Here is a 14,511-nt window from a genome sequence, read left to right on the forward strand (position 1 = left end):
TCCTGCTTGTTTTGTGTCTAACAAGGTTCAAATGAAGTTCAGGTCAATGATGAATCAGAAGAAAAGTCAGAGATGGTTATCTATCTAAAATGAGCTCATCTCCCTTAAAGAAAGGCTAGACAGGTACATCAAATTTCTAACACTACTAAATGCCAAATAGAATGGAAATCCCAACTCGATTGTTGATTTGATCATTTCTGGATTTTGGTGCCTGGTTACTGCAAACATAGGAAAAATTAGATCTAGCTAGAACGCCTTTCATTTCTGGTCCATTATTGTCACATTTAGAGAATGATTTACAATTTATCTGTAAATCATTGTTACTTGTGACGGGGTGCCCGTGCCCTGCACTCCAACCGGGCTCACTCCACGGTTGTGGGGCGGGGACCCGTCTGGGCCGCACCATGGCCGCACTTGCCTGCGGGCGGAGGGACGCCCCGGCGTTGCCCAGCCTGAGACGGCAAAGGGGCGGGGCCAGAGTAGGGAACTTGTCCCTGACATCAGGCATGGGGCTGCTGGCAGTGGAGGGCAGTTTAAAAGCCCGGCTCCTGCTGGGCAGAGGGGGGAGAAAAGGGCAAAAGGAGGTCAGTGTCCCAGGGGGGAGCTGGAGTGCAGGATGGAAGGGAGAGGCATCTCCTGGACAGGGGCTGAGGGCAAGCCAGTGAGCCCTGCCACGGGGAGTTGGCCGAGCCCTGGGGGGTGGGGAAGAGGGGCGATGAACTGGTAGTGCTGGCTGGCCCGCTGCTTGTGGGCGGAGCTAACAAAGGGGGCGGCCGGAATTGAAGGCAGCAGCCAGGAACAGACGTGGCTCGACCAAAGGAAGTGAGGCCGGACCCAGGACTCAGTTACACTTGGACGGGGCAAAGAGAGAGAGAAGACTACTGGACCGGGGTAGGAAGTAGCCCAGGACGGGGCCTAAAAAGGGATGCTCACAGACTGGCAAGTTGCAAGCAGTATCCCCCGCCAACCAAACAGGGAAGTCCCCCCCACTGCGCTTAAAGGCCCTGAGCTGGGACCCAGTGGAGCGGGTGGGCCTGGGTCCCTCTACCCTGCTCTAAATAGTGTCAGTCACATCCTATCTTGAGCTCCTGAAGTAAAGAGACTTCAACCCAGTAATCGGGACACTATTCTGGGAATTTGGGAGATCTAGGGACTTGGAGGGGACTCTGGAGTTACCGAGGGTGTTCGAGCCCCCTTTTCTTTTGGAACCTGGAGGACCCTAAACAAGGCCGTGGGAACAGCTGTCGATCGGTGTTGCCAACAGAAGGCACCCAGACTTTATACACCTGTACCTTTTTGGGTGGTGGGATCACAAAATGAACCACGGTCTCCCGGGGCCTGGCTCGTGACATTACTATTTTACACTAACTAAAGAAAAATTAATTTTAATAGAGAAAATACGTAGTAGAACAAAAATGTAGTGTTTGTATCCATCCAAGTTATTACAGATATTGAGTGAAATCCTGGTCCTCATGAAATCAATGGCAAAAATCCCATCACTTCAATGGATTTCATCTGCTGTGACTATCAATGACCTTGACTAGTAATAATATGAAGTAATAATGTGAAGGTAATAAGCTTTCATAAGCATTCTTATCCCTGTGTTACAGAGGAGATAATTGAGGCACAGCGAGTCTACAACTCACACTTCTAAAAGCATCCACTAATTTTGGGTGCCTCCATTTTTGGGTATTCAGTTTGAGGCAACTGAGGTATGTCTACACTTGCTCATTTTGGCGCCTGCAAGAGCAAGCATCCCAGACCAGGTTGACAGACTCAGTGTAGCACTCTAAAAATAGCTGCGTAGGCAGTGATTTGAAGTTGCTGCTCAGACTGGGGCTATGTCTAGACTACAGGCTTTTTTCAGAAGAAACTTTTTTTGGAAGAGATCTTCCAGAAAAATTTCTTCCGAAAGAGTGTGTCCACACTGCAAAAGTGATCTGCTTTTTTGAAAGACAGCATCCAGACTGAATGGATGCTCTCTTGCATATAAGCTGTGATTGCTATGGATGGAATGGCCACCAGGGCACGTGTGCTTTTTCCTCTTTCCTGGAAAGAACTCCGTCTTCCCTGTCTACACACGACTTTTTCCGAAAGAGCTCTTTTGAAAAAAAGCTTCTCTCTCATAGAATGAGGATTACCAACGCCAGAAAAAACCCTCTATTCGTTTGAAGTTCTTGAGGAAGAACACAATTGCAGTGTGGACATTCCTCAAGTTTTGTCAGAAAATGGTTGTTTTTCTGACAAAACTCTGTAGTGTAGACATACCCTGGAGAATAGGCTCTGAAGCCTGAAGGGAGTCGGAGTCTGATGCCTTGGCTGAGCTGCAGGCTCCAGAAGCGCTCCACGCTGGAATTGTAATGTTCTGTTTGAGCAGACATGCCCACATCAGCTGTCATTGAGCTTGCATGCTAAGTATTCCAGTGTGTCCACAGTAGCATGGACAGTAGAACAGGCTAGCTGTCCTGAGTACAATTCCATGTGAAACCTTAGGTCTGTGGTGTCCCACACACTAGCCATTAGCTGCATGTGGCTATTTGGCTGGTTGAGTATGGCTATTTCTCTTGAACAATGTAGTTATTTGGCCAGTTGAGTGTGGCTAATTCACTATAGCAGTAGACACTACAATGGCTACTGCTTCAGAACTGGTTGGATACTGTGGCCTTAGATATGTACTTGGAGCAACTAGCCCATCCCGCTGCTTGCCCTGCTGCAGCTATTTAGCATGACAGCTCCATTAAAATCTAGTATAGGCAGGTTTGCCTGAGCTGGAAAGTACATCTCCAGCTCTGATTATAGATGTTCTCTTAAGGGTTGATTTTTAGAGGTGGTTTGCACCTGCTGCTCTTGATGATTTCAGAAATAGCTGCGGGTAATCAGAGTCACTGGGAATCAGGCTGTGGGCACCTTAAATTGGGCACTCAATCATGCAAGTAGCTAAAACTAGTGACCAGGCCTGACAATGAAAGCCTAAGTAATTAGCTTAAGGGAGAGTTGGGATTGGAACTCAGGTCTCCTGAGTCACTAAATCTCAGGTGTTCTGCTAAAACAAGTGAACCATGTATTAGATGAAAACACATTTATAGTGTTGCCAATATACAGAAAAATACAGAATATAAAAAAAAAATCAAAGCATAACCCTTCAGCTATGATACATTTTCTGGTTAAAGTAAGTCTTCTGTAGATTCACCATTAAAGGCTGTCATATGAGAATAATAGATCTTCCACCAGTATCAGACATTGCATATGCAGCTATATAACAAAATACAAAACAAAACATCCCCAGATCACAAACCAAGAAATAAAATTCCCATCTCGTACATTAAGATTGCTTTCATTATGAAAGTAGTACCAGAGATTTTTAAAAACACAATGGTATTTGTCCTGAATGAACATTAAATAGTTTAAATCAGTTTCATTTGGAAGCCATGCATTCTTCGGTGGTTTAGCTATGTTAATGAGAGGTTCCACACATTAAGAACAAATTTTCTTTTTTAACCAACAACCAATAGCCAGTTTGTAATTAAAAAAAAAAGTAGTTCATCAGTAGCAACTCAAAACCCTGTTATAAAGTAACAGTAGGGAATCTGACCAGGATTAATAGTGGTACTCAGTTTTGGGATTAGGTGGTGTCTTGTTTCATGAATTTTAGGCCATCTGTTCTTCCCTCCTACATTTTACTTCTACAGAACGATAAACGCACCTCCACCTCAGGGACTATAGGAAGGAATTAGAATTCTTCTGCTTTTCATTATCACAAGATTCAGTAACTCATTTCATTGTCAGGATAATCCCCTTTTACTCTTTCTTTTGCGCTTGCAGGGTATGCCATAGTGACAAATAAAATCCCAGATGTTAGAGACCTGCTGAGGTCTCCACCTTTGCTTGAGTGTTGGGTTTAAGCTACTTGGGACATAGTGTCAAAACTGACAGGACCCTGATGCCCACACCCAATATTCATTAAGCTTTGTTAGTGATTTGTATAGCTGTCTACAAGCTGCACTTCCACTTCAATCCTCAGTGGCCATTTAAATATTTAGTTTGTTCTCTGGCTTTTACTGACAAAGAATTCATTTCCTATTGTTCAAATGTTGGAAAGAGTTTATATTTCTCTCTAAAAGTAACAAAGGTCTTCTGGGTGCTGTAAATGGCTTGTTACTGCTGCATATTATTTTAGGTAGTCATATCTAATTTAATGTTTTATTTCCCCTTAGGCTAACTTGCATATTTGCAGCATCCAAATGCTATGACAACGCCTTAGCAGAGTTTTGTCAAGGGGACCAGTTAACTATGAAATGAAAAGCTTGGTATCTGCTTTATGCCAATTAATATCCACATTTTATGTTTTATATTTATCAAAAAGATCTTAAATCCATTACATTTTAAAATTTATGACTAATAGAAATACATGCAATTTTCACATGAGAAACTGAATGGGCTTTTTGGCCTCCTATTTTCATGCTAACATAAATATATCTGTGCAACAAAGGAAAGGTAGTGAAAGTTATTTAACTGCTACTCATTCATTGGATTTTTCATGGTGTGAGATCCAAACATCCCCGGCATTGAGCAGAAAGTCTTCTCTCTTGTGCCCTCCTATAACAGGACATAGATGCAGAGAGAATGTACAAATTTCTTTTTTTTTTTAAACTCTGTGGACAGTATGAGTCCCAACGGTTCTTCTACATGTTACCCAGATGTGTAGCTTCAACTTCAAAATCAGTCTAAATTAGCTAATGCAGCACATGTGTAGGAAATGTCATTGCACCTCGCTTTCTAGAATTTACTGGGAGACTTTGTTAATTACCCAGTTTTTAATGACAGGAAGCACTATAGCACAATTATTTCTCTGTCTTGTGTAAGGTGCTAAGCACCATCAAGTGCTACTTAATATAATGAGACATGAAAGGTGCAAGACACCATAGAAGAGATGGCCAGTGAGTTAGGCCCACTGTAATTCCTGAAATTGCTTCTGAAACTTGGTTTTCCTGATCAAGAATATAAATACTTGCAAGTTACCTGATCAAACTTACAGTATTCACTATTTCAAGTTGTGGCTTCAAATTACCCAGCTAAAACTGGAACCAAGTGTTAACTTCTGTCTTTAAACCATACACGTTAGTTACAAATACATTTTTAATTTCCCTTCACATTTAAACGACTGTCCTTGAATATGTCAAAGTTAACACTACTGTCTTTATTAAACTAAATTTAAAACTACTGTTAATGATAACCTTAGTCGCAGAGTTTTCTGCAATACAATATATCACATTGTATAATACTATTACATTACTAAAACCACTCAGGACTTTGCCATAAGTATAGAGGAGAGTATAAGTACTCTAGCAGAAATTGGAATCATGCTATTATAAGACACAGTTGTATTAGAATCTGCAGATTGTCAAAAAAATTGAAACACTAAAGGGGTTTAGCGTTGTATAATATTGCAACAGGCTAAGCAGAATGGAGGTTTTTAAATTAGGTTTAAAATATCCACATTAGTAATGTGTGCAATCACATTTGCAATGTATACAGTCAAAAAGTATAAAAAATAATTCAACCCACTAGCCATTTCATTTTTTAATTTTCTTCTAAAGAACAGGAGGAAAAAAGAAAAATGGAAGGTCTTGAATTTGCATCATTAAAGTGGTACTAACTTTAAATGTCTTGAGCATCATGTATTTAATGATGTATTTGCATCATTAAATAGTTTTTCAAAAATTATATATGGTAAGATCGTTTGTTAATTTTTAAAAAAGCAACACAAAATAAAAACAACTGAAGTCATTACTCAAGGTCATAAGCTTTTGTCTCCCCCCCCTTCCTTGATAAAGGAGGAAACAAGTCAACACACATTCCCATGTGTGTTTTTCTAAATAATTCTTAGCACATACGAGTCCTCTAACATTACAAACTGACTTCATCTCTTACATTAAAACTCATCTGGAAATGGGACCATTTACATTGTTTATAAAACACTGTCACATAAAATGTGTAAAAAAAATTTCACTAAAAATAGCTTGTGTAAATAAGGGATTAGGGTAGTTTCTACTAAAATAATTGTTCCTTTGTAGTTTTTTCCATGATGTTTTTGAACAGTTTTAAAAACCCTGTTTATTAAAGTCAGCACATCAAAAAGGATCAAAGAGAAAGTTAGTGAGAACCAAAGAAACCCCAAGTATATTGTGTTGTCTCACTGGGGAGTTATGCAGATTCAAGTAAACAAGTGCAAATTGTTGAGGTTTTAATGAAAATTTTCTACAATTATTGAATCTGAAGTCATTCTATATAATAACATCTGTACAACAGATGGCCATATGATATAAAAGGCAAGCAATGTTCCTTTTTCTTTCCCTGTTTTAACAGTACATCTGAGATGACTACTTTTGTCACTGTGCTCAGTTTGGTTCAGTAAATAATTCACAAACTGCAGCTGCTACACATGGTCACAATACTTATACGACTATTATAAAATTAAAGTCGCAGTAAAGTATTTGTGTATTAGTTTTATACTATAAAATATCTGACGTTAACTCTCTTCAAGTAAAAAGTTAAATCCATAAAGCTTGTTAAAAAGAACATTCTGAATATTTAAAATAGTTCTTATTGACATAGCTATTGAATTTTTCCATTCGGCTTACTTGCATGATAATGTTACACTTAATAAAACAATTCTTGCTAGTAACTGCAGTATTCTTGTTTCTTGTGAAGAACTTTGAGACAAAAATATAATTCAAGCCCCCATCTCAGTATTTTATCTTATTTCCTAAAGTTACCTTTAGAGTGTATTTAAACAAACAGTTTTAAACAACAATTCTTAGGAAATGTGTTTTTCAATTACTGACACTGAAAAACAATTTCCCACATTGCTGTAATGGAATTCAAAAGCTTGAGTGATGTGTTTTTCTTCTTACAAAACAGAAAGCTACAAGAACTTTAATAGGATAAATGTGAAAAGAGTCTATTGATCTTACTTTATTGTATGGCATGGGAAGTTATTCATATTAAATGATTAGCTGTAATTTTGATTAGATTCGACACTGCTATCAGTTTATCTAAAAGCACTTGTCAGAATAAAAACATACTAGAGATCTGAGAAAAGTTTACAAAATTAAAAAAACCACCCACAACCCATAAATTGTCCCCTCGTGCTGCCAGAAAGATTAAGAAATACAACTCTGTAGCAGAATGTTTCTGAGGCTTAATATGCAAGTCAAGGTAAGTCCTTCTGGGAGAAAGAAAACTCAGGGGGAAGTGATATACATTGTTGGGTTTGCCAAATTACTTTATAGTACAGTGACAAAGTAGGCTTCGCTTTGATATATAGAAGCTTGCTGCGGACACCATACTGCACCATCCAAGGGATAAAGTATGTGTATGACAGAAGGGAAGTGATGGAAAGAAAGAGGATTAGAACACACCAGGAAGGTGAAAACTATGTAAAGGATATTAAAAATGCCCTTTTCTCTAGTTGCTGCTATTTCCACACGAGGATTGAGATTCTATTAGAAAAGCGTGGGAATGCATTCACTGTTCCTGTCTGTACTGCAATTTATTTGTGGATAAATAAGAATTTCAGCCTCTAGCGCTTTCATAGTCTTTCATGCCCTATGAACCTTGAATTTTTCATTTTTAACTTTTCAAACAATAAAAAAAGCACTGAAGTTTATTGGCTTGAGAAGGAATATTTGTGCTGAAAAAGAAATAAATCACCTACCTTGGCCTAGAACTCATACTTATCAGCTACAAACCAATTTCTTTATCTCTTAAGCTATACTGCCACCTGGCTAGGACTGGCTAACTTCCAGATCATGTAAATGAACCATCTTATTAGTTTTACTAGGAGACAATACAGTTTATAAAGTGGAGCAAAAATCTTTAAATCTAAAGGGGAATCTATCTATTTTTTGCATTTTTCTAATTCTACTTAGGGTGTGAAATTCCTCACATTTTCACAGGCTAGCCTACACTAGAAGAGCTACATTGGAGCACCTATGCTGCAGTAGTGTGTTTGGTGCAGCTGCTCTATGCCAGTGGTCCCCAACCTTTTGGTGCTGCCGGGAGCCTGCAGGAGGGACTGCTCATGCGCCGGGAATCTGGGGGCAGGGCCGCTCGTGTGCCGTGTGCTCCGGGGTGGGGCTGTACATGCACCACGCGGCCAGGGGTGGGGCTGCTCATGTACCAAGGAGTGGGGCTGCGCATGCGCCGTGTGCCCAGGGTGCAAGAATGGCTTGGGGCGTCCCTGCTCACTCCGCAGGAGCACATAAATGCCCCGGAGGGCGCCCCGGCGTCCGCAGAAACCACATTGATGATCACTGCTTTATGCCAATGGAAGAGAGCTCTTCTGTCAGAATAATTACTTCACCTCTTTGAAAGGCAGAAGCTATGCTGACAGGAGAGCATCTCCAGTCAACACAATGACAGTCTGGACAGCACTTAGGTTACTGTAACTTGTGTTATTTAGTGGGACAGCTTTTTCATAGCCCTGAGCAACATAAATTCTATTGACATAAGTAATAGCGTACATCTGCCATAAATCTCAAGCAGTGACCGCTATTGCCACAACTGGAAGATTATTATTTTGTCTGAGAATGCTTGGGTACCTAATTCCCATTGATTTTATTGATTTCAGTGGGAGTTAGGTGACTTGGCACTTTTGAAAATGTCTATCTGCATCTGTAGATACCTAAATACCTTTAATAATCCAGTCTCTAGTATCTACTGTGGGGAAATTCTAGTTTGCCTCTCTTGTATACACAGTACATTACAGCATGTCTTAGTGTCCATGTCATCAGAATTCAACCCAAAATTATAAGAAAATAATAACAAAACCATAGCAATTGATAGAATACGTTGCAATATATCCCAGGCCCTCAAACTCTTTACAAATACTATTAAACCATGTGACAACCATTATAGGGACAAGTAGTACTGAAACAATTCCTTCCATTTTACTAATAGAGCAGAAATAGGTTAGCTGATTGGGTCAAGGTCACACAGCAAGTCCAAGCAAAGCCAGAAATAATACTCAGTAATCCTGAATTCCCAGTTCTAATTACCACACAATATGACAAAGAATATAGGAGAGTGCAAACCTGGCTTCTCTATTACTGGTGAACTACTGTATAAAACTGTAGTTCTAAAGTTTACAGAGTATGAGTGAATGGTTTCAGGAGGGTTTTGTGGGGAAGGCTGATTTTTTTTGGTGACCTGCTGGTTACAGTAAATCACAGAATCCTAGAACTGAAAGGGACCTTGAGAGGTAAAATAGTCCAGTCCCCTGCCCTCACGGCAGGACCAAGCACTATAGATCATCCCTGATAAGATTTCTATTTAACTCCCTCTTAAATATCGGCAGTGACGGAGATTCCACAATCTCCCTAGGCAATTTATTCCAGTGTTTAACCACACTGACAGTTAGGAAGTTTTTCCTAATGTCCAACCTAAACCTCCCTTGCTGCAAGTTAAACCCCATTATTTCTTGTCTTATTAAAGAGAACAATTTTTCTCCCTCCTCCTTGTAACACCCTTTTAGATACTTGCAAACTGCTATCAGGTCCCTCCTCAGTCTTCTCTTTTCTAAACTAAACAACCCCAATTCTTTCAGTGTTCCCTCATAGGTCATGTTTTCTAGACCTTTAATCATTTCTATTACTCTTCTCTGGAATTTTTCCATATCTTACTTGAAATGTGGTGACCAGAACTGGACACATTACTCCAATTGGGGCCTAATCAGTACAGAGCAGAACGGAAGAATGACTTCTCATGTCTTGCTCACAACATTCCTGTTACTGCAGCCCCGAATCATGTTTGCTTTTTTGCAACAGTGTCGCACTGTTGACTGATATTAAGTTTGTGGTCCACTATGACAACAAATTTAATAATCATATTCTCTTTGCCATCATCTAAATCGTTGATGAAGATATTAAAGAGAACTGGTCCCAAAACAGACCCTGCAGAACCCCAGTTGTTATGCCCTTCCAGCAGGATTGAGAACCATTAATAACTACTCTCCGAGTACAGTTATCCAACCAGTTATGCATCCACCTTATACTAGCCCCATCTAAGTTGTATTTGCCTAGTTTATTGATAAGAATATCATGCGAGACCTTATCAAATGCCTTATTAAAGTCTAGGTATACCACATCTACTGCTTCTCCCTTATCCACAAGGCTTGATATCCTATCAAAGAAAGCTATCTTATAGGTTTGGCATGATTTGTTCTTTACAAATCCATGCTGGCTGCTACCTATCACCTTATTATCTTCCAGGTGTTTGCAGATGAATCCTTAATTACTTGCTCCATTATCTTTCCTGGCACAGAAGTTAAACTGATTGGTCCGTTGTTTCCTGGGTTGTCCTTATTTTCCTTTTTATAGATGGACACTATATTTGCTCTTTTCCAGCCTTCTGGATTCTCTCCCGACATCCATGACTTTTCAAAGATGACAGCTAAATGCTCAGATACCTAGGCATTCTAGGATGCATTTAATCAAGGCCTTGTGACTTGAAGACATCTAACTTTTCTAAGTAATTTTTAACTTGTTCTTTTTTATTTTACCTTCTAACCCTACCTCTTTTCCACTAGCATCCACTAGCAAAAGACTGGAAATCAGGAGTTTTGGGACTAGATTCTCCAATCCACTAACACTATTTTGTGCTGTATAAGCAGTGCAAAGTGGCCTGAAAGTGATGGGAGAAAGCCAAGGAAAAATTTTGGAGCTGTCAGCAGAAGGCTGATGGAGACACCTCTACTATCCCACGTCAGCCGTCTCTCTCCTCTGGACTCAGGAATTGGAGAGGGGCAGAACATAACGGGAAGGGAGATGGGAAGAATGGAGCTCTACTATCACAGAGAATCCTCTACTATCATAGGGAAACTAATGCTGTATGATACCTATGTGTAGCCATAACTTCTTGAACCAGGGAACAGTTTATTGAACTCTGCAAACCCCAAATGCTACCTAAGAGTAGAGAATTCAGGTAATTAGTTCTGCTGTTAAACCACTGTGTAATCCTGAGCACCAAAGCAAGCTCTATCTCTAACATTAATAAGCTGTAAAATTGGTAATATAATATCACTTATATAAAGTAAGTAGTATCTTTCATTTTTAAAAGCTCTTACCTGTTGTTTTATGTCCAGATCTGACGTTCAGATTTCCCCTAAGGTTTGATAGAGATGCTAATAGGCAAGGTTTTTTCAGGTGTGGCATGGTTTCCACAGAAACAACCATTTGAGCAGTATGAATGGAAATCTTTTGAAAGCAGGAAAGAACTCTCCACAAGTTTTCTTGGACTGAAGCCATTTGCTCTCCATTAGCACTTATTGCAGGCAAAAATTCCTTTCTACTGGAACATTGGGGTGCTGATATGCCATCCTTGATTGGAATGCTATCAGCTGAAGCAGCAGCCTCCTTACTAGTGTCATAGTCATTTGTCCGTATTATCTTCCTCAGGAAATGATTTATTTGGTCAAGTTTGACAAAGCTCAGGTTTGCTTTCAAAGGCTTTGAAATAGCCACATTTATGTCAGCTGGAGAAAAGATTGAAGAGAGACAAAAACATTCTTAATTATTCATTTAATAGATAAATAATTACCATTTATTTGAAGTATGGAGAGATATTGTCTCTCTTACATGTTATTAATTTGAGAATCAATATTAAAACATAAAGCAATCTTTCAGTGAGTAACTGCTGATATTGAGATTTTAATACAATTACTAAAAACAGTGATCCCTACTTTAATGGAATAAATCTAACACAATCTTATTTTTTTGTTTCTGTTCAAGGATCATCACAGCCCTATGAAAAGAAATAGATGTAAACATGAGTGATTCCAGTGTGCAGGATAGTATATGTAAATCTGCATGCATCAGCCTGGAAATATATATTCCTTATTCCTTTGAGTTAAATAACTCTAGTGGTACTATATATATAAACTATAAAGTTGACAGTGGAAATTTTCACCACACTTAAATTGATGGATAATGTGTATACTTGTTTGGTTTTTTACTTGGTGGTTATATAATACTGTTTTAAATGTTTTTTTGTACTTAAATGTGAACTGTACAGCAAACCTGAAAAATTAGTTATGCTAAATCTCAACTATGGGGAAACATTCAGGACAGGAATAATGCAACTTTTTACAAATACTTTTCTTTTCTGCAAAATCTTCTTGGTACTTCCTGTGAAATTATATTGATACTTCCTGATTTTATTAAAATATCTCACAGTGCATTATTTTGAGAAATCACAAAATGAATTTCATGGATTACGATGCTATATTTGATAGTTGTGATGTTGTATTCCTGAAAAGTACCAAGACAATTACGTAAATGGGGCAGCAGAGTTTTTAGGTTAAATCTTATTTTTATGTTGCTGAATGCTTCTCAGAGCCAGTGAGTTGGGGCATTCATCACAAAAATCCAGGTTTAACTCAGTTTTTATTATCCTGGCCACACTAGAGAAAGACAGCGGCAATGGATGTGGTTTAACTGAAAGAGAATTTTACCCTCTTAAAATATATGGGAATACCCAACAACAAATCATACAGTGCAGGTCATCAATATTTCCTTAATTGTTTCCCCTCATTTTCAGCTATTGCAACCTTGTTCTATGTAGCCCACAAGGATTAAGGGGGCTAAAAAAAAGGAGGGAGTTGGCTCTCCGTTGTACTGGGCTTTAGGAGCCCTAAACCCACTGCCCCTCTTCCTCTAAGAGATATTTTGCTCTAAATCTCCCTCTAATACATTTTTTCTGATAACCACATCCCTTCCATAATGAGTACCTGCACTCGGCATCTAACAATCTTTTTTAGTTATTATGTTGTGACATAACAACCTGTCTCCTGTGCCCGACTCCACCATGCCCCAAACCTAGTGTGAGGAATGCAAAAGAACCAACCTAGGGCAGTCTGGAAGTGAAAGAAAAATTCCTTCCCAGCTCCCAAGTAAAAAGGCAACTAGTGTAATGTCAATAGCAAGTCACAACGAAACATGATTCTACTCTTAATCAATGGGCGAAGGATGGATGTTGTTAGCTTGATCACAGTGACAGAAGGCTTTGCTGCAATTGTCAAGGGTGTAAGCATCCTTCTCCCTCAGGCCACCTGGAAGGGCAGTGACTCCACACATACACATGGTCTAGCTACTCCTGTTTCTCCTCGCCCATACAGGTAATCTTTCCCCTTCTTTCCTTTTTGTACCAACTGCAGAGGGAGTCTCGTAGGGGCAACAACTCCCTTCAATCTAGTCAGTCAGACAAGAATCCACTGCATAAAGTTGATGTAAGTATATTTTTGCTGAGCTGCTCAGCTTTTATTAGGTAAAGAAAAATTGAAAAAGGTAGTTGCTCTTTAAGAAAGAAAAATTTTTTTTCCCTATGTAATTCTTTTCAGTTGCAGAGCATAAGGCAATTACTTTCACTCATGCAACTAAGCTGTGTGAATGTTCACAACAAATACAAAACTGTCTGATTTTAGGTTTTTGTTACAAGTTCATGTTGCAGACAGTTTATTGTATAGGTCACATCTTTACTATATATTTTAGAAATGTGCATCTGTCTGTCTATCCATGAGTCCATTTGTTCTAGAACTCCTTGTAAATGGTAAGAGCTAGAACAACCACGTTTGGTATGCAGCTTCCTCTTATCTTAACTTAAAGCAGCCAGGACTATGGAATATGCGTGGAATTCAATTGTTTCATATAAAATGGAAAGAGAAGTGTCTGGCAGGAGGAAGTTATACTGCAGAATGACCACAGGGGACAGCAAGGGGCCAGAAATGGGCACCAGGACAGCTATAACCCCATTGGCCCAGCAGAGGGCAGGGGTGGAGAAAGGGACAGCTATCTACTATATATTTCAGAGAGTTTGTCTGTTTGCCTTTCTGTGTGTCTCCCTCTCAGCAGGGGAACATGCATCCCTCCCTGTGTGTGCCAAGTGCAGCGGCAATGGGCAGGCGCTTCTCACCTGGCCCCAAGCTGCTGCAGTAAGTGAGAGCTGGGATTGTCCTCTCTTCCCAGGGCAGCCTGCCTACTGAACATCCCCAGCTCCCCTCCCCCCCCCCCCCCCCCCGAGCAATGATTTAAATGAAGAAAAACAAACTTATTTGAGGTAAGGACCTAAGCTACGCCAGGTGATAGTGGGTTGATATATTTTTAAATCAAAGTGGGACCAACTTTCAAGTTTAAAATGACCAGCTTGTTCATTTAAGACAAAATCATTTCAGATTTGTGGTGTAGCCAGATGAACTGAGTGGCTTCTCAGGCAATATAAAACTTTTCACCTCAAGAGTAAAGGGCAGCAAGATTAGATCCTTTCACCACAATTCAGAGAATGATTAGTTTACCATTGATTTCAATAGGCATAAATACATGCTTAAAAGCATTCCTGAATCAGGGCCTTATTCTCTAAAAGTAAAACTAGGACTTTTTTCCTACAATGACAGGACATAAACTTGCGAATGGGAAGGTCAGACATCCATTATATCTTTAAGGAAATGTGGAATTCAAA

The 14,511-nt window shown here is 39.5% G+C and overlaps 1 protein-coding gene across 6 annotated transcripts in view; it reads right to left on the reverse strand.

Moving 5' to 3' along the window:
* Positions 1-14,511, reverse strand: part of VPS13B (vacuolar protein sorting 13 homolog B) — a 999,042-nt gene that overhangs the window by 183,875 nt on the left and 800,656 nt on the right. For all 6 annotated transcript variants that reach the window (XM_075920306.1, XM_075920307.1, XM_075920304.1 and 3 more), the window contains one exon: positions 11,126-11,533. In XM_075920306.1, the coding sequence (XP_075776421.1) occupies positions 11,126-11,533 (408 nt within the window). The remainder of the gene's footprint in view (positions 1-11,125; positions 11,534-14,511) is intronic.

Source organism: Pelodiscus sinensis, chromosome 2, assembly GCF_049634645.1.
Source record: "Pelodiscus sinensis isolate JC-2024 chromosome 2, ASM4963464v1, whole genome shotgun sequence".
NCBI classification, from domain to species: Eukaryota; Metazoa; Chordata; order Testudines; family Trionychidae; genus Pelodiscus; species Pelodiscus sinensis.